Source organism: Dermacentor andersoni, chromosome 3, assembly GCF_023375885.2.
Source record: "Dermacentor andersoni chromosome 3, qqDerAnde1_hic_scaffold, whole genome shotgun sequence".
Classification (NCBI taxonomy): Eukaryota; Metazoa; Arthropoda; class Arachnida; order Ixodida; family Ixodidae; genus Dermacentor; species Dermacentor andersoni.
In genome coordinates, this window is record NC_092816.1 from 168,495,358 (window position 1) to 168,514,637 (window position 19,280).

General features: G+C 44.3%; 1 protein-coding gene across 3 annotated transcripts in view; it reads right to left on the reverse strand.

Moving 5' to 3' along the window:
* LOC126524481 (protein spinster-like) overlaps positions 1–19,280 on the reverse strand; it is a 101,734-nt gene that overhangs the window by 19,188 nt on the left and 63,266 nt on the right. For all 3 annotated transcript variants that reach the window (XM_050172793.3, XM_050172792.3, XM_055067329.2), the window contains exons 6-9: positions 15,017–15,151; positions 13,723–13,918; positions 9,036–9,101; positions 3,592–3,690 (exon numbers count right to left, since the gene is read on the reverse strand). In XM_050172793.3, the coding sequence (XP_050028750.1) occupies positions 3,592–3,690; positions 9,036–9,101; positions 13,723–13,918; positions 15,017–15,151 (496 nt within the window). The remainder of the gene's footprint in view (positions 1–3,591; positions 3,691–9,035; positions 9,102–13,722; positions 13,919–15,016; positions 15,152–19,280) is intronic.

The window sequence follows — 19,280 nt, forward strand, 5'->3', positions numbered from 1 at the left end:
TATAACGCACCACACTGGAACAACACCCTTCTACTTGCATTTTGTGAATGTTGTGAGCTCTTTGAATTCATCGCATAACACTATACAAAATTTACCTCATGTTAAAATTTTGCTTGATAACTTCAATCAGTTGAACGGGCTAACAAACAATAATGAAAATGTATGACAGCAGAAATAACTCTGATGACTGAACGTTTTTTACTGCACAGAGAGAATAAAAGAAGAGCAAACCGAGACACAAGTGTCAGAAAATTAGAAGCAAAAAACGAGTGACAACAATGATAAACCGTGACAAGAGCAGATAAAGACACCAAGAAGAACACATGCCAGTGCTTGCACAAGACATGCAAAATCTGTCACCATAAGCCACACTTACGAAAAGTTTTTGACTGTTTGAAAACAAAGTGGATGGTACACTTACACATCAGCTTAGCTACTTAGGCAACTGCCCTAATGCAGTTATTTGAATTTTTTCGTAAAGACCTGCATGCTTTTGCAATTCATGTCAACAGCCATCAGAAACTATTAGCTTAGGTTTTGTTATCAATACCTGCATACAGGTTGACTTTTCATTTACAAATTTAAAAGTTTAGAAGGGCACTGAATCTTTTTGTGGCAACAACATTGGCACCTGTGCGAAAATGGCTTCACGTTCTGCTGTAATTCAAGTTTCGCTGTTGCTTTGGCTTAAACTTGACTGAAATCACTTTCTAGTCAATCTGCTAAACAAAAATGAGGGGCACAACCTTGAATGTGCAATCAGCAACTTGTACGTATACAGTGTTCTGGATGTGCATCAGGCGCTATCCCCGTGTTGCTTGCAAGCAACACGGGTCTGCTTCAGCATGGCCTACGAAAGCTGTCCTACGTGTGATTGCGCTTTTAGCATTTGTGCTTCTCTGATGCTGTCGTGGCACAGCTGTCTGGAGTGTCAATTTTTTTTAAAGGAGACACCCAGGTTCGAGGCCAGTTGTGGTGCCTTCTTCATTGTTGAAACTTTCACACTATATCACGATTGTCATGACAACATCGACAACCATTCCTTGTTGTGGACTGTACGTGGCTAGCCAGTTTTGTTACTCAGTGTGGCAGCACAGTTGTTTCCTGCAAAAACTCGGGGGTATCTCTGCAATTTGCAGCAGTTACACATCACACAACAAAGAAAATAGTTGTTATGCCACAGCCGTAATGACGCAGCAATACATCACCTTTCACCTACAGCGGTGCAACCCTCAACCCTTTAAGCACGTGTCGGCGTGGAAAGATGAATCCAACGACTACGAGAGCTATTTCGTGCAGGTCGACTAGAATAAAAGCTTTAATCCTGCAGTTACTACCCATGAAAACTATTTGGGAGAATGAGTTGCTGCAACAGATGCCCAGCCAGGTGCCATCCAAAAGTGGTTCCCTGAATAATGAAGCACATGTCTGCTGCTCAAAGGCGCGCATCATGTAAACACACAAGCTTCAGACGAAGACAATGTGTGCCTCATTCCTTTAGAGTAGGGGTGTGTGAGTAAAGAGATATCACTGAGTCGAATAGTGAATGTTCAAATAATTCAATTCACGAATCAAATATACACATTCAATTTTTTGAATATTTGGTATCTTGTGTGTAGAGAACTATGCGGTGCCGCTTGTAGCGTGCAAGATGGAGCCCCTCGCGCTCGACACCACGCGAGCGAGCGCCTCACTTGGTTACTTTTGGCGCAAAAGGAGCGTCGAGTGCACCGCAGTCAGGCCACCCTGTCCCGACTGACACGGTCACGAAGTTTGGCATGTCATGTGATCACTGCCATGTGACATGGCACTAGTGAAAAGCGGCATGCGAAAAGTTTCACGCGACTGGTGTGCTGACCGCCCGGCTGCACAGATCTGCACGTACGTCAGATGGACGAGCCGGAGAGGGGGGAGCAGGGAGCTATGCGCGAAGTTGGCATGACTCTCCCGATTCAAGAATCTTCAACAGATGGCAAATCACGGTGCCTTCTGGAAGGAAACTAATGTGCAATGGCAGTTATACAGACACACAAAAGTGCGTCTGCACCATCACCACTGTGCCGTCTTGGATGGAATGGCGCATGCACAGAACGTGTGACCCAGCTGGTCGCTCCTATTCTGCTCGCACAGCCATGTACACATGCAGCCTGCACCTTGTGCGTTTTCTGGCCATGTGACGTGCTCCGGGGGACAGGACAAGCGTGCGAGGGCGAGTCGAAAAGGTCTGCCTGCCAGCGTGCCCAGTGTTGGAGGTCACACGGTCTGCCAAGCTCTCTCCGTCTGTGTCCGAGTCCACGACGGCATGCTTGTTTGGTTAGGAAGTGATGTTAACAGCAAGTTATACTGCTCATAAGCATACAGGCTTTACTTCGTGTAATGGTCTACTATTTACTTTCATATCATAGTCAATGGTCTCTTTTTTGGGCAACACTGCTACCTCTTTAATTTCATGAAGCAGAGAGTGATGGAGGGCAGGCACATCGTGTCTTTTTGAGACGAGCCTCTCCTATTCCACTCCTACTCCTACCGTATTAAGTAGATTGTAATGAGAGTTTTTTCATAATTTTTTTTTTCATAACTCGACCCTCAAGCTACATTAGAACAATGACAAAAGTGACCATTTTAAATGAATATTTTAAATAGCAGTGTTTTTAGTGCTACGTTGGCAACCTGTACTTTTACGTCTTGATTCAATCAATAGTTTCGTCGACCAAAGTTAAAGCTTGTATTTTGTTTGAACTGACGTAGTTTTAGCTGTGCTTGTGACTGGTGTTACGGTTGCGGTGCTGCAGTACCCTGGACTCTTATATGCTTTGACTCTGTTCATTCGCGACATTATAGTAACGCAGCAAGTTTAGTATGACGCCCGCTTCACAAGCCAAGCAATTCTGATGGCCAAGGAGCTGGGAAACTCCGCCGTGGCTCGACATGAACAAGTCGACAATTTGTGGATGATGGAAATTGCGGGAGGCACTCCTCAATTGCGAGACCAGTTGAAAGGGCTCGATCTTATGGACCACGTAGGGGCCCGGTACTTTCCCCGAATGAAATGGTTGTGCGGTCTTTTAGGAAGTGCTCAACCTGAAACGAGCTCCACAGCACGGAAGATGACTTGATTCTCGGGCAATCCCTTTCATAGGTACTTTTGCTTTGGCAAGACTCGGCTCGTCCCGGCACTGAACCCTTTGAAGTATCCAGCTGACCGAACTCTCGGCACTGTGCAAAGATAGCGAGCTTGGCGTAGTGCCAGAAACACTTGTCGGGGAAGCGTTTGGTGCCGAGTCACATAAAATTTTGTGAAAGTGAACTATCTCCAATATCGCCTAAGAATACTGTGCAAGGAAAGCTGTACCTCCTCCTCAGACAACGATGGGTGAAAAGAACTCGTTTCCAAATTGTGACTTCTTGAATAAAGGCACCATTTCTCTTTCCATTGATCTCGCATTACATTCGCGGTTCTAATTTTTTTTTTTTTATTTCGCCTGACTGGAAAGTACACCCTCGCATTACAATCACAGTCGCGTTATATTCCAGTGAATACGGTAGTCACAGAATGCAAGTGCCCTCTTGTATGAAAGGTTAATCGCTCACCACGCCAACAATATATGGGCTGCTGGCATCACCCAGCAGATGTGACGTCAGGATCTGGAAGGCAGCTCCAGTGGCCCTCCGCGAAGGCACCAGGATGTACTGTAGGACCAGACCACAAGAACACCATGTTGCATGGCGGCTCCACGAGGCATTTTGGTCGAATAGACACACAGAGCTCGGCTACTCGAGACCATAGACTACCTCTCGCAAATCACAGTCCATATGCATAAGTACAGCTAAAAGCCACTAGCAGTGACTCACTTCTTGGGGCATGAATGACCTGCTGTTACAAAAGTTAGACACAAGCAAAAAACAAAACAGCAGTGTCCAGTGCAGCTAGATGGAGCCACAAATGCGACAATAATTGGCAGCAATGCCATGCTGGTACCCTCTTCATTTTGCAATCATTAATTTTAATCTGTCAAATAACTACAAGGCAGCATATATAGCAGATGAACCACTAGAAAAAAAAAAGAAAATAAACCTTGCTGTGATGTTGTCAATCCTGAAAAAAAAAAGTGTTGCACAACACACAGCAAATGTCAGATTAACAAAGTCAGCTTTATAATAATGAGGTTAATTGCAGATGTTTCAACTTGTACGCCATGCATCACGCTTGACAAACAAATGGCAGACTGAACTGCTGGTTTACTTACACCAGCTTAACACCTGCAAATATAAAAAGAAGCAGTGCACAAAGATCAAAATGTGCAGCACAATAGGCAATGGGAAGAAACAGTAATGCTTGTTCTAGACAATTAGCGGTTTCAAGCGAAGTAACAAGTGAGCCATCCTTCAAGTATTGACCATTTTCATGCCAAAGCCTTGCTGCCCTTCAGAACAGTGTCTCATATGTGAATGTTTGCAAAGCGTAACTTTTTCCAGCTTCAGCAGGCTTACGTTTGCACTCCTAGAATTTAGCCTGGGTCAGCAGCTTCTTCAGCAGCATATTTTTGGCGGGAAATTTCTATGTATCCACTCGAGGAGAATTGCTGAGGCACGAGACGCCTCGCCAATGCGCGCAGAGCTCGTGAGGCCCTAATGGCCTGAGACACGCATTGCCTATTGTGCAGTGTTTTGAAACAGCAAAGAGAAACCCAAAGGAAATCAAGCTGGTGAGAGACACTGGAATGCAATGCCAGCAGAGTGAAATGTGACACTCACTTCAGGGAATGGCGGCATGTTTGAGTTATCGCCTTTAAAAGTGTGCAGTACACTTCCAATGGCACTATGCCACCTGCACTATGCCACCTGCACCATGAAACCGACAGGATAGGTAAAGATGCTTATCGTGTACAGTAAAAGCTCACTATCACGAAACTGAAGTTGGAGCAAAAATTACTTTGTTATACCAATTACTTTGGTATATTCATTATTGCCTGTACAGTAATACCTCATTAACTTGAACTCGCACATCTTTAAAAATCAGCTAAGTTGAAATTTTCCGCACCACCGAACCACTTAAATATATGTGCTATGTATTTATTGCCCTACATCTCGAAGTATTTTAGGGCCAAACTTCAGATACCTCGAAATCTCGACTGAGAGTGGAACAAAAACTCTACAGCTGGATCATTTAACAAGCTTCGCACAAGGCTGCCGTGCTTACCACAAAGCAGACGCTTTCCCTGAATGTGAAGTTGGAACCTAGTGGCACAAAAACTTCGTCAAGCAACCATGTGGCACATCACGTGGTGGGAGAGCATGTGCAGAGGCAGGCCCTGCAATATAGCATGCTTGACGCAGTTCGTTTTGTTCACTTTATGCAACACACGTGATTTACCATAAGAGATGTGACTCACGTTTTCATTTTATTCTACGCAATGTGCAACGGCACAGGCTTACTGGAAATGGTGCCACAAAAAGCGACACGAGTGTTCACGAGTAGGCGCTATGAGAGCACAATGTACCAGTGACAGGTGAATTCACTGAGGCTGAAATCGATGGGATGGCTACAAACGGAAGGGACAGTGAAGACGATGCTGACAATGACAAAAGAACTCAAGAGGTGCCGACATTAGCCAAAACAAGAAACATGCGTCGCTTGCAGCGAAATAAAGTTAAGAGTGGCAGTGGGAACGATCGGCTCTTGCATCGTGTGAAACAGCTCGAGGACGTCTTTCTGGGTCAAAGTGCTACCGCGAAGCGGACCAACCTCATGCAGCTTTTCTGCACTGAATAAAGTGGCAGTGCCGCAAAGCGGAGCTGGTTGATATCTCTGGTATGTTTTTATTTTTTCTTCGAAGCCTTTATGAAAAGCCAGTTTAGAAGCTCTGTTTGAAAAGCTGGTCAGTAGTGGTGAACTTTTGAGGAAGAACTCAACTTTGCACTGTAATTTCTGCAACGTTACTTATCTTGAAAATCAGCTTATCTCAAAATTGTTTTCAGATTTTTATGTGAGTTAATGAGGTATTGCTGCACAGCATTACGAATCCCTATGGGGATTTGAAGGGGCATTTCACTTACTTTGTAATATTATCCATTATTTCGTTACATCCTGCTTGATTACAACGAAGTTTGTCTGTAGCTGTGAATGTGGTGTGTGCCGACCCATGAGGAAGGAGACTGCTGGTACCGGAAGAGGAAACGGACTGCCTGCCGGCGTTTTCACGTGACAAGGGCGGGCGAGTACTATGGAGACGCTGCTAAAGTGGGCACTTACAGATCTCAATCGCGCGTGCCTTGCACTTTTTCTTATTCACACAGAATCTAGCAGCCCAAAATTGCATCATACGATTGCAGTTTGGCAATGTACCGAATGTTGGTGCCGAAACACTGTGTTTTCCGGGAACATACTATTAACCAGCAAAAAATAAGCATGACTGTATTGATTAATTTTTTGGGTTCTCGATCGCGAACGTTAGTGCTGGGAAATCATATGAAGCAAGATCGTATCAGGGATGTTCTACTGTATTCTGACACACACAACACAGTTTTTAATGTTGTCTAGGCACATTACAAATACTGTATCTACCCAAATCTAACTCACACCATGCTCATCTAACCCACGCTTGCATGTTACAATCAGACACGAAACCAAAACTGTGTTTGCAGCAGTGGCAACAGCCTATTGTCAGAGCTGTCAGACGCATGCATCTCCATTATGTCAAGAGTGTAGACATGCGAGAGATATGTCATTTTTGCCTGACCCTTCTGCACATGAGTGAGATGCGAGAAAACAATCTCGGGACTGCCCCTAGGTGCTGCAGTGGAGGACATGCTTTGCTCCGTTCGTCCGTAGCTGGGTTGCACTGCGCGACCGCAGACAAATACTCCAGAACGAGCCGTTGCTCCGCTTGTTTGGCACTTCTGTAGTTCAAATTGCATGCTTGACGGGTCTTTTCCCTTTCCTTTTAATTAGCATTACTGGATTGTTTCCCCCTTCCACTTCTGCAGTAGTTGTTCTTTACCTATGCTTCATCATCAGGCCTGACATGTAGGGTGCCTGCTAAGAGGAGCCAAGCGACCCGGCACAAAACGTAGGAGGTGGGGGGGGCTTAGGTAGATGGCAATTTAGCGGCCCCAGACCAATTAATAATGACACACTGGTACTGTGAATATGTACTGAATGCTTCCCTATTACTCTGTATCAGCCACCATGATCCTGCCTGGACAGAAGTACAGCGTCAGTTCTTGTGTAGTGCATATTGCCATCGACTAGGGACGAACAAAGCAAAATGTGTCTTCCTCCCTAGTACCCAGGTGCGGCCCCCAGATTTTTTTCTCGCAACTCACACATGCACACAAGCGTCGGCCAAAGGCGGCACAGCTCTCGCATGTCTGCACCCTTGACAAAATGGAAGTAAGTGTCAGACACAGAGTCATCGCCACCACAAGGCGGCAACAGAGCAATGTTTTCGTGAAGGTTGCTGTGGGTTCATTTTGTGCTCGAGTACGATCTGGAGTGGTTTCTCTCAGTCAATCACCTTTAGAAACGCCATCAGTTTCGAGAGATTTCGTGCGACGCGGCACTGGCTGCATCGGCGTATGCAGCCGCCAGCATTTCTGGCGCTGTGCCAAGCTCACTATCTGCTTACAGTGACAGGAATACTGTCAGCTGCATACTTTGACAAGCTCGATGCAGAGTCACATAAGATTTCACAAAAGTGACAGTAGTATCTCTAAACGTGATTGCTCGAGAATACTGACCCTTTATGATTCGTGCCTGTAGCCAACGAAGTGCGAATGGCAACGACGACGACGCACCACGTTTATTATGAAAGCTCATTAAAAAAATCCACTCTGTAAAGGTAAACGTTCTTTTATAGATTAAGGGCTTGTCACATTCAGGTGCGCTTTTATTTTCATACTTTAAACTCGCCAAATTTGGGCATGCATTCAATTCAGGTGCAGGTTAGAATTGGGCAAATATGGTATGCATTTCTTGTTTTGCAAAATGAGTGTTTTCTCATCTTGTTGAAGGCAATCTTGTGAATTTGAAATAGCTTTCACATTTATGAACATTTATGAAAAATGTAAGCACTTGCAACAGTCTTATTCACAATGCATGGTATTTAAGCTTTCTAAAATTACATCTTTTATGGATAACTGGCCTCATGATTGCATTGTAATGTAATTAAGAAGAAAAATTAGCTACTGTACAACACTGAAAAAGTTGTCTTATGAAAAAGTATGCCATAAAACTGTCTTACCACTGTATATCAAGGGCACGACTACAGTCAAATCTGTTTATACTGAACTCAACAAAGTGTCAGTGAGCTCAATGTTGCATGTAATTTGATATAAAAGAAATCTGAATACTAAAAACATTTTTTTCACATAAAGATAACCTTCCTTTTACTGAGAGACACTGACTGGTTAGAAGTAAATTTTTTTTTCAAGAAATCATGTGTGAACAGGTGATGGGTTTCTTGAAGGCTCTAAAGTGTGCGAAGTTAACATGTTATGCCATTTCCTGAAGTGTATCCTCCTTTAAACATACACTGAATAAAGTTTTTGTCAAAGAGATCACAAGTCAAGGCAAAAGCTAGACGATGTAAGAAAACTGAATCAACAGTACATTTGCGCAGAAGTGGAAAACCAGCAATTTACGATGTCATGTGACTGCCTGCCCCCATTCACTGCCCACTGCAGTTGTGCCGTTATCCCACAGCTGCTTTTTCCATGTTTCCTTCCTCTCAGGAGTGCCTTTTTTTTTTCATCTCACAGTCAGTACGTCACTACTGTTGAAAGAGTGCGCTCCGAACCTTGCTCCCAATCCAGTTGACTACTCCTTCCTTGATCACTAAAGAGTGGAAAGCTGTATATTTATATTAAAAAGCGAAGGAATCAGATGTGAGGCCTCTTGCACTTGTTTATGCAACAGTATTGCCTTCAAGGAACCATTACATGGTTATTTTAGGCAAAGCTCACAACTTATGCACAAGAGATCTGTTGTACGGAAACCATCGTTGGTTGCAACTCTTCTAGCAGCCACCACTCACCAGAAGAATGTCGGCAACTATAGACCAGTTGAGGCAGATAGCTGTCATGCCGAAGAAGAACAGCACCTGCACAAAGTGGCATGGAGTCATCAGGATGTGGTCGTATGCATGTAAAAGAAGATGCACCACTCGAAAGCAGCATCCTCCCCAGCAATCACAAGCCTTTGTCATGCTTTACAGTACCAAGTGTTTTAGCTATGCCTGTCTCTAATCGTTATAGTTGAGGCAAAACAGAAGTTTCTTCACCATCGATTTGTAGTGTTATTAGCAGACACCATTTATTTGCATGATAATCATCAATAATATCATTATCAGTTATCTTTAATGTTGCCTTTATTTTCTTGCTTACTTTACTACTTGATTACTTTAAGGCACATGCTTCAATTGTACATTTTAATACAGCCAGTGCTCAGGGCATCTTTACGAAGTAGGTATCCCGAGACTCCCAGCACTTCTGACATAATTTTACTTCGAAGTGCAAAAGGAAGGCTTTCTGGAAAAATGTTAAGCAAAACTCCGTTGCACTTCACCACAACTTTAAGAATGGACGCTTGGAAACTATCTTCCTGGTGCAGAACGATTCCTGCCTCCCTCCACGATCTGTGCAGCTTGCAGTGAAACAACGGCTTCCCTATCCCAACTTGACAGTTATAGAGACTGCAAGGAAAGGAGGGACATGCCTTACCACATTTTCAGTGAAGCTACTTAACTCCACAGCATCCTCACTGGCACCAACATGTTACAAGTCATTGCATCGTGACTTCGGTAAGAAGCAATCTGTGTGCTGTCCATTTTGTTTATCTTGTTTGCATGTTTTCTACAGTGAACTTTTAAAACCATGAATCCATACCAAATCCCTTAGCTTTCTGACATCCTGAGGTAAGCACAGGGCAGCCAGTAAGAAGAATCAGAAATCCAAAGGCAGCATGCACTGGAAACACACATGCACCAAATTTAAAGTTAATTTGAGGAGAAAGGGGGAAAAAAATGCAGTTTTGCCTGAAAGGTGAAGCATTGATTGCGATGTAAAATACTAAACAGCTATAAGAAGTAACGTCAGCAGTTTTATTGGCCATATAAGTTCCAGTAAACATTCGCTTACTAAATAAATTACCAAGCATGGTGTTGTGTGCACAGGCAAACATGAACGCATCTTACTCGATTGTGGAAACCCGCTGTTGAAACAATGACATGATGAACAGCGGCAGCAGCAAAGAAGCTTCAAGCTCAGGTGGCTCATGAAACAATATGCTGTGCCAAGAATCTTAGTCGAACAAGGGTGGTGGCTGTCATGTGCCGTACCTCGGGGAAATGCATGCAGCAGTAGGACAATACATACTTTCATGTTCATGCTCATGCCACACCACATCAACCAATTAATCATGATTAAATCGTTAATCGAAAAATTGGAGAATTGTACTTGCCACGCACAAGGCACTAGCGGTAATAAAATCACCTCTAGGGCTTGTTAAATGGGTGCCGCAATGCCAAAGTGGACTTGTCGAAGGGGGGGCTGAGCCTCTCCTTAAAAAATGGAGGGGGAGCCGGGCCCCCCCTGACTTTAAGCACTGCGTGCACTAAATCGGATGCCCAATTGTACCGTGCATTTTCAGACTTAACCATGTCATTTGAACATGCATCACACATATGCAAAGAGCCCGGAGAAGCGTACAGTACAAATTTCATTAGGATCAATAAACTCTGGGTAACCACTGGTGGTGTGAAAGTCCTCTTAAGACATGAAGGTTCTATAAACTGATCACAGGCTTACCTCTGGGGGTAAAACTGTACCACAGCACAATGTAACTCATGACACCTCTGTTAACACTATGCTGTGATCTAAATAACTGCCAGTGTAGTACTATCAGATATTTCACAGCACACCAGTCAACTTCATAAAAGAAAAAGAAACAGCACAGAATAAAGATATGTATAACTGCGGTGTTTGCAAGCTATGCAAACTGAGAAGAATTCTTTATGCTTCCTTTTCACAGGCCTGAGCTTCCTGTACCTTGTGTCTCACTACAGCAATGGCCTTCAGAAGAATCGAAAAGAGCTTTTGTATCTCGACTCTGCTGCCTGTTATAATATCGCTCTGCTTGGGTAAGTGGTCAACAGTACACGTTTCCTGATTAACTCCATGTACAAGTTTAACGTAGTTGCAATCATCATCATCATCATCATCAGCCTGGTTATGCCCACTGCAGGGCAAAGGCCTCTCCCATACTTCTCTAACTACCGCGGTCATGTACTAATTGTGGCCATGTTGTCCCTGCAAACTTCTTAATCTCATCCGCCCACCTAACTTTCTGCCGCCCTCTGCTACGCTTTCCTTCCCTTGGAATCCATTCCGTAACTCTTAATGACCATCGGTTATCTTCCCTCCTCATTACGTGTCCTGCCCATGCCCATTTCTTTTTCTTGATTTCAACTAAGATATCATTAACTCGCGTTTGTTGCCTCACCCAATCTGCTCTTTTCTTATCCCTTAATGTTATACCAATCATTCTTCTTTCCATAGCTTGTTGCGTCGTCCTCAATTTAATTAGAACCCTTTTCGTAAGCCCCCAGGTTTCTGCCCCGTACGTGAGTACTGGTAAGACACAGCTGTTACAAACTTTTCTCTTGAGGGATAATGGCAACCTGCTGTTCATGATCTGAGAATGCTTGCCAAACGCACCGCAGCCCATTCTTATTCTTCTGATTATTTCAGTCTCATGATCCGGATCTGCAGTCACTAGCTGTCCTAAGTAGATGTATTCCCTTACCACTTCCAGTGCCTCACTACCTATTGTAAACTGCTGTTCCCTTCCGAGACTGTTAAACATTACTTTAGTTTTCTGCAGATTAATTTTTAGACCCACCCTTCGGCTTTGCCTCTCCAGGTCAGTGAGCATGCATTGCAGTTGGTCCCCTGAGTTACTAAGCAAGGCAATATCATCAGCGAAGCGCAAGTTACTAAGGTATTCTCCATTTACTCTTATCCCCAATTCTTCCCAATCCAGGTCTCTGAATACCTCCTGTAAAAACGCTGTGAATAGCATCGGAGAGATCGTATCTCCCTGCCTGACGCCTTTCTTTATTGGAATTTAGTTGCTTTCTTTATGGAGGACTACGGTGGCTGTGGAGCCGCTATAGATATCTTTCAGTATCTTTACATACGGCTCGTCTACACCCTGATTCCGCAATGCCTCCATGACTGCTGAGGTTTCGACTGAATCAAACGCTTTCTCGTAATCAATGAAAGCTATATATAAAGGTTGGTTAAATTCCACACATTTTTCTATCACCTGATTGATAGTGTGAATATGGTCTATTGTTGAGTAGCCTTTACGGAATCCTGCCTGGTCCTTTGGTTGACAGAAGTCTAAGGTGTTCCTGATTCTATTAACAATTACTTTAGTAAATACTTTGTAGGCAACGGACAGTAAACTGATCGGTCTATAATTTTTGAAGTCTTTGGCGTCCCCTTTCTTATGGATTAGGATTATGTTAGCGTTTTTCCAAGATTCCGGTACGCTTGAAGTCATGAGGCATTGCGTATACAGGGTGGCCAGTTTCTCTAGAACAATCTGCCCACCATCCTTCAACAAATCTGCTGTTACCTGATCCTCCCCAGCTGCCTTCCCCCTTTGCATAGCTCCCAAGGCTTTCTTTACTTCTTCCGGTGTTACCTGTGGGATTTCGAATTCCTCTAGACTATTCTCTCTTCCATTATCGTCGTGGGTGCCACTGGTACTCACGACGATAATTGCAATAAATGCAGTTTAATGTTTCATTCGCGTGTATCCTTATTGTTGCATCCATCTTTAGTGTGTTTGTTCTCATATTACCAACTTGGCTAAAGGGCCCCTCACCAGGTCCGTGGAAATGTCAGTTATGCATTGAAAGTTGTAAAGCACCACCTAGGAAGTGTTTTGCCACAAAAATTTTTCAAATTAGTTCTATATTAGAGGAGATTGAAAAATTGCAGTAGAACACATTGTGGGGCTAGTTGGTTCATAGTTTTCAAAAGATGAAATGCCAACAGAGACAGCACACTAAGAAATAACAAAGACAGGACAAGGCTCTACTTGCCACTGTTTATTGAGGTCAAAAGCAGCTGAATATATGGCCATGGGGAGAAGGGGAAGAAAAAGAGGGAGCAGTGACGTGCAAGAACACAGAAGATGTATATGAAGGGAATCACAAGATGAAAGAAAAATAAAGAAGCAGTGAAGGACGTCAAACATTGGAAAAGAAAGCTAAACCAGTGGTGATACCATATTCTCACAAAGTGGCACATAATCTTAAACACGTCGGTGTGAAATAAAAAATTCCTGCATTTTTTTCTGCGCCCCAAAAACTTGCTACTTTGTGCCGCCTCATTGGATCTGATGACTCTAAGAAAGTAGAGTGTTCTATTAAACATACAAACCCTTTTGTAAAGTGTGAATAAGGGGTCGTATACCGCATGCCGCTGAAGTGTGGGAAAGAGTATATCGGCCAAACTGGCCGATGTATTAATGAACACCTGCGGGACCACAAGCTTTTGCTGAAAAATGGTTATGGGCCAACCAGATTAAGAAAAGAGGGGACGCCTGTGTCAGCATGCCGTCTCCCAATATTTACACAAATGAAAGCATGTCTATAGATAAGTTTTAGGTTTTGTTTAATTGGTCAAGGGTAGTAGGTGCATGTGGCTTACCCAGGTGACATTAGGCATGCGGTGTGCGATGATGGCACCAACAAAGAGCAAGGGCACGCTGATGAGCATGCCCAAGCCGCAGATGAGAGCGTCGGCCCGCACCGACCACTTGCGGAAGTGCGAGGACAGGGCGCTGCCTGTGGTCACACCCACTATGCCCGCCAAAGTGGTGATGATGCCAAAGATGCGGTTCACTCTGCACGAGACCAGCACAGATGGCACAAGCACGCTTACAACTGCTCAGCAATGCTGCACAAGCACTGACCACCTATTTGGTTGGTACCACACAAGAGAGCATGATGGCAAAGTGGTCAACTGCCATAAGAGGCTGCATATGACAAAACGGCATGCATACTATAAAAACCTTAATACCAACTTAAACTTGATACAAGGAGTAATCTTAGGTGCGCAGAAGGAGCAACAAAAGTTTTGTCGGCATATGATGTGTGTCACGAAAACTTCCACACTTCGATAATATGTTTCTTTATCCAAGCCATGCTGCTTGCTTATTCACCCTCACTTTCCTCAGACGACACACTGCCGGAAGAGCCCACCTAGAGGTGTTAATTTGTGCCGTCCAGTGCGTTTCACATCCCAAACTGCTCAAAGACGTGCGCCGGCAATGGAACAATCTGAATGGTGTGCAGTGGACCAAGAACAATTTAACAATCAAAAGGCATGCAAAGATGGAAAATTCTATTTCATTCCACGGGTGCAAGCACCGTCACATGCCCCAAGGCAATGGGTGCAGTGAATGGCATCTGCTTTAGGCGAACGCAATGGGGCACCTGCGCTGTTTTCGTGCAGTAGCACAACTAGCAGCCAAAGAAAACTGCATTTTACGAGACCACCAGCACTGTCAAGGAATTTGATAGGTAGCACTGCAGTTGTCAGAACTTCCCAAGAGCAATTCGGTGTTCATCACAAGACCATGTGGCAATCTCTACAGCTATCGAGAAGCTGAGGGCTCATTAATACTTGCCATAGTTAAGGAAAAGAGTGACTGGAGACTGTGTTTTCTTTACCATTGCCAAAAGAAAATGAAAGGAAGAGTGCAGCTTACATCAGTCATGAGAAGTAGCATACATGTGCTTTTCCAGATATCTGCTTGGCAAGCAGTTAGTTTCAACCGCCTAATCAGCTCAATTAGTTAAATACACCACTTGAAGCTGCACCTTCCCCCAGCCCTCCAACAGACTCTATACCTTGAAAAGAAAGGCAGTTATCTGGATGGATTTTTTTTTTTGAGAACAGGCTTCCGTCACAGACAAAGAGACAAAACATGTACACGCACCTTCCTTCATCAGCCTTGCCATCCGGACTGTAGAGCATGAGGGCATGCGTCATGTAGCTGGCTGCCCACCAGGACAGGGCACCCGTGGCAAACGTGACGCACGTAAAGCCCAGGGTGGACCAGATGTACGAGCGGCTGCGATTGGGAACAGTGGGGTTCGTACAGAATATTCGACTCCAAATTCAAGGAAAATTCAACTATTTCACGTATGTGAAAGGCCAAAATTCAAGGAGGTGTTCTTTAAAAGCTGACTTTCCCACTGTAATGACGTCAATCACCTTCGGCCATGATGGTCACTGCAGTGTCCAGTTTCAGCCAACAATAATCATCGTGTTAAAGCCAAATGGTTGAAACTTACTTTTGCTCCAGGTGTTTCTAGAGCCTGGGGCTCAGAAATTGAGCCATAATGGCTGCAGTGTAAACCAACTACCAAAGCAATAAAACAGTGGCATGGCTTGGTCATGCTTGATCTGGCTTTGTCTAGCTGACCTGGCTTTGACCACACAAGGCTTGTTGCTTATGAAAAGTACAGATACACTGAACTTGGCTGTCAATGCGAAGGAAAACTATGGAATGCTAACTTGGGCTGGTTGGTACATGATGAAGTGGAACCAAATGATAGCACAAGAGACAGGAAATGTTCGTTTTATTCTGTCTGTCCTGTCTCTTGCACTACTATTTGAGAAACTCTAAATAACTTTTCTACACCTCCCTCATGTATTTAAGAATGCATATGAGCAACAAGAGACAGTGCAATGATGAATGTGAACTGCATGCCCAAATGTGCATTGCTTGTTCCGACATGAAGAAAACATCGCTTAGCGTGACTCTGGAAGTGCTGCAAACTTCTGTGACTTAGGTCTTTTTGTGCTAAATGTATAAAAATATCCCTCTGAAAGAATACCTTAGCAGTTTAAACTTGCCAGTTTGAATTGATGAAATGCTTGTCTTAAATGCACCTTTAGCTATTTCTTCAGGAATCATGTTTCAGAAGAAAAAGGAAGGAAGAATCACCCTGATAAATCGGTGTACCGGCCACTGTAATTACACAATTCATTCATTTATTCATTCATTCATTCTTTATTCAAGCCAACTTATGCAAATTGTCTTGGGAGGCATAGCAAAAGGTTCGTAAAGTGCCTGAAGAGGCTATGTCACCTAGACAACAGCCACAAGTGCAATAATTTTTTGCTGTTATATACATCACACAATCGCCATCAGGTACATACATCAGTGCAAAAACAACAATTATTCTTTTCTGCTCTTCAGAAAGTTGCATGCAAGCTTAATGCTGCGTTTAACCTGTTCTTTATGGAGTTCAGAACAAGTCCATGTGCTCCCACGTGCTGAGATTAGCCATATCAGCTGCATCATAAAATCCTACCCCCTAAGGCAAATAAAATGTCTTAGGCACGGTATGAAAATCGTCTCTGAATAGTTTGTGCCAATTCTTCTCAAACTTGTGATGGAAATTTAGAAGTTTGAGGCTCCATAAGCTCGCCACAGCATAATGAATTTGTGACAGAAAGCACTTGCATACCATGAAAAACTGCTTTGGGAATTTAATTCTTAGTATTTTGTTTGTTTTCTTATTCAGTTGCATCAAGTATAAATTCTTAAATTCGAAAATAAAATTCTGGTCGTGAACGGTTAGGGAACCACTGAAACAAGTCTACAAAAGTTTACATCCCAGGCTTGAGCCACTTGTGGCCAGTGGTGCAGACAGAAATTTATTTCTTGTGGGTAGGGGTCTCCTCTGGCCACTACTGCGAATACAGTCGAGACCCGCAGTAACGAAATCCCGAGGCAACAAAATTCTCGTCGCAACGAAATATTTTTGGATCCCCCGCAAACGCCCACAGGAGCCAATGCATTTCCTATCTAGCGACAACGAAATATTTTTCTACATCAATCCCTCATTAACGAAATCTTCTGAAACGACAGTCCGCAAATAATCCGCAAGTAGTCCGCAAACACCAATTGTGTCCAGAAACTGCTCAAATGCATTCGTTGTGCACTTAAATTGCGTGAACTACTGCCACAGCACAGTTGTGTGGCCGCCGCCATTATTGTTTACAATAAAGAAAGAGCCTCGTGACAGGCGACAGGGATGACGCTTTATCAGTGGGCTTTGTGTACAGCCACACATGGTTGTGTGCTCAGTGTCATCGGTGCTAGAGTGCGTCAAATGTGTGTGTGTGCCAATCGGACCATTTGCTTTGCCAGCCTGCTAAGATGCCGCCTCCAGCCAAAAATCGGAAATTTATGACACTGCAGGATAAGGCTCCAATTATTGCCCAAGATGAAAAGGGCAGGAAGAAAATGGATATCACCGACGAATTTGGAATCGCATGCTGTTCGATATCTACGATTCTGAAAAACAAGGCCTCCATTCTCGGCGCGCTCAGAAATTATGCGAGTGTGAAGAACAAAACGGTGAGCACTGCAGCAGTTCCAGACGTAGACAAGGCGGTGTTCGCGTGGTTTTGTAGACAGCGTGCCAACAAAATGCCGTTGTCTGCCAGAGTGCTTCAGCAGAAGACGCTGGGCTTTGCGTGCACTCTCGGGCATGCTGATTTTAAGGCTAGCCCTGGCTGGTTGAGCAGCTTCAAGGCCCGCCGCGACAGAGTGGCCAAAGTCATTTCTGGGGAGGCAGCAGCCATTGACCCTTTGACACCTCGTCGTGGCTGCTGACCAATAAAGAAGTATTGGACCAGTTCAAGCCCTCGGACATTTATAACACAGATGAGACGGCCTTATTCTACGAGATGCTGCCATCGAAGACCCTGGACTTAAAAAGCCAGAAATGCCACAGGGGGAAACACAGCAAGCAACGTGTAACTATTTTGTTGTGCACGAACATGGATGGCATAGATAAACGGCCACTGCTTGTAATCGGCAGAAGCAAGAAGCCCCGCTGCTTCAAGGGAAATCGTCGGCTGCCTGTACAAAACACCGCGAACCTGAAAGCATGGATGACCTGGGCCATATTTGGCAGCTGGCTCGAGGCCTTCAGTACGGACATGCGGAAGGCAGGCAGGTCAGTCTGGCTTTTTTAGGACAATTGCAGTGCCCATCATGTTCACAATGTGGAGCTTTGAAACATGCACTTGGTTTTTTTTTCCACCAAACTGCACTTCCGTGCTGCAGTTGCTTGATCAATGCATCATTCATAGCGTCAAGTGCAGGGAGAGGCTGATTCAGCGTCTGCTGCTGAACCCCCAGTTGAAGTGTCCCACCGTAGTGGACATGCTCATGGCGCTTGAGATGGTGGCCGCCGCATGGGTTGCGACGTCGCCAGCCGTGATAGCTAATTGTTTTAAACATGCCGGCTTCATTGCCACTCGGCAAGCATCATGCGCTGATCCAATGGCATCGCAAGATTTGCCAGAAGGCGCACTCAATGACAGTGCTGACGGCGCAGTGCCGCCATCGCTGGCCCACGCATGGGATGAACTTTCTGCCATGACAGACGGTGTTCCAGATGGCCTCAGCACTGACGAAATCGTTCATGTGAATGAAGGTGTTGTCATGCATGAAGAGATGACTGATGAGGTCATCATAAGTAGCGTTTGCGAAGGTGCCGACAACGCCGACGACCACCAGATACCTAACCATGAGAAGACAGTGAACCCGCGGGATGTGTTGAATGCCTTCGATGTTATTCGTTCATTTTTCAGTGAGCACGATGACGACGTGGCAATGGACCACTTTTTGCAGTATGAATCGAGCGCAGTAAAAGTGTTGGCAAGGCTCGGCAAAGTAAGCTGACTGACTTTTGACAATAATATATATATTTTTTTTCCAGGCCAATTCTCTTCCCTGTCTTTACTGCCTCACTCTCGCGCTAACGAAATTCCTGCAAAAGCGAAATTTTTTGCTTTCCCCGGTGATTTTGTTATTGCGGGTTTCAACTGTATACGCAAAGTGCCTCAAGCGGCCAGTCGTGTGGCAATTTTGCATGTATTCGCAGGCTTCTTTCACTCTTGGAAAAACACTTTTATGCAGCACATATTGAGCAACAGAAAGCTGTGGTGGGAGTTTTTCATACTTCTCTACAATTTTCTCATTGACACTATTAATCTAATTATAATGTTTGAGAAGTTGCTAAATAACTAAGGCTAATTATGTAATTAGGCAGAATGCAAGAAAATAATCTGAGTATCTTTAAGCGATGGCAAAGAGTATTACCTTGTTCCTGTCTGGCTACATGCCATTTGCATATTTTTAAATCTGTGCATGATATTTGGGACACCTTGCCTCT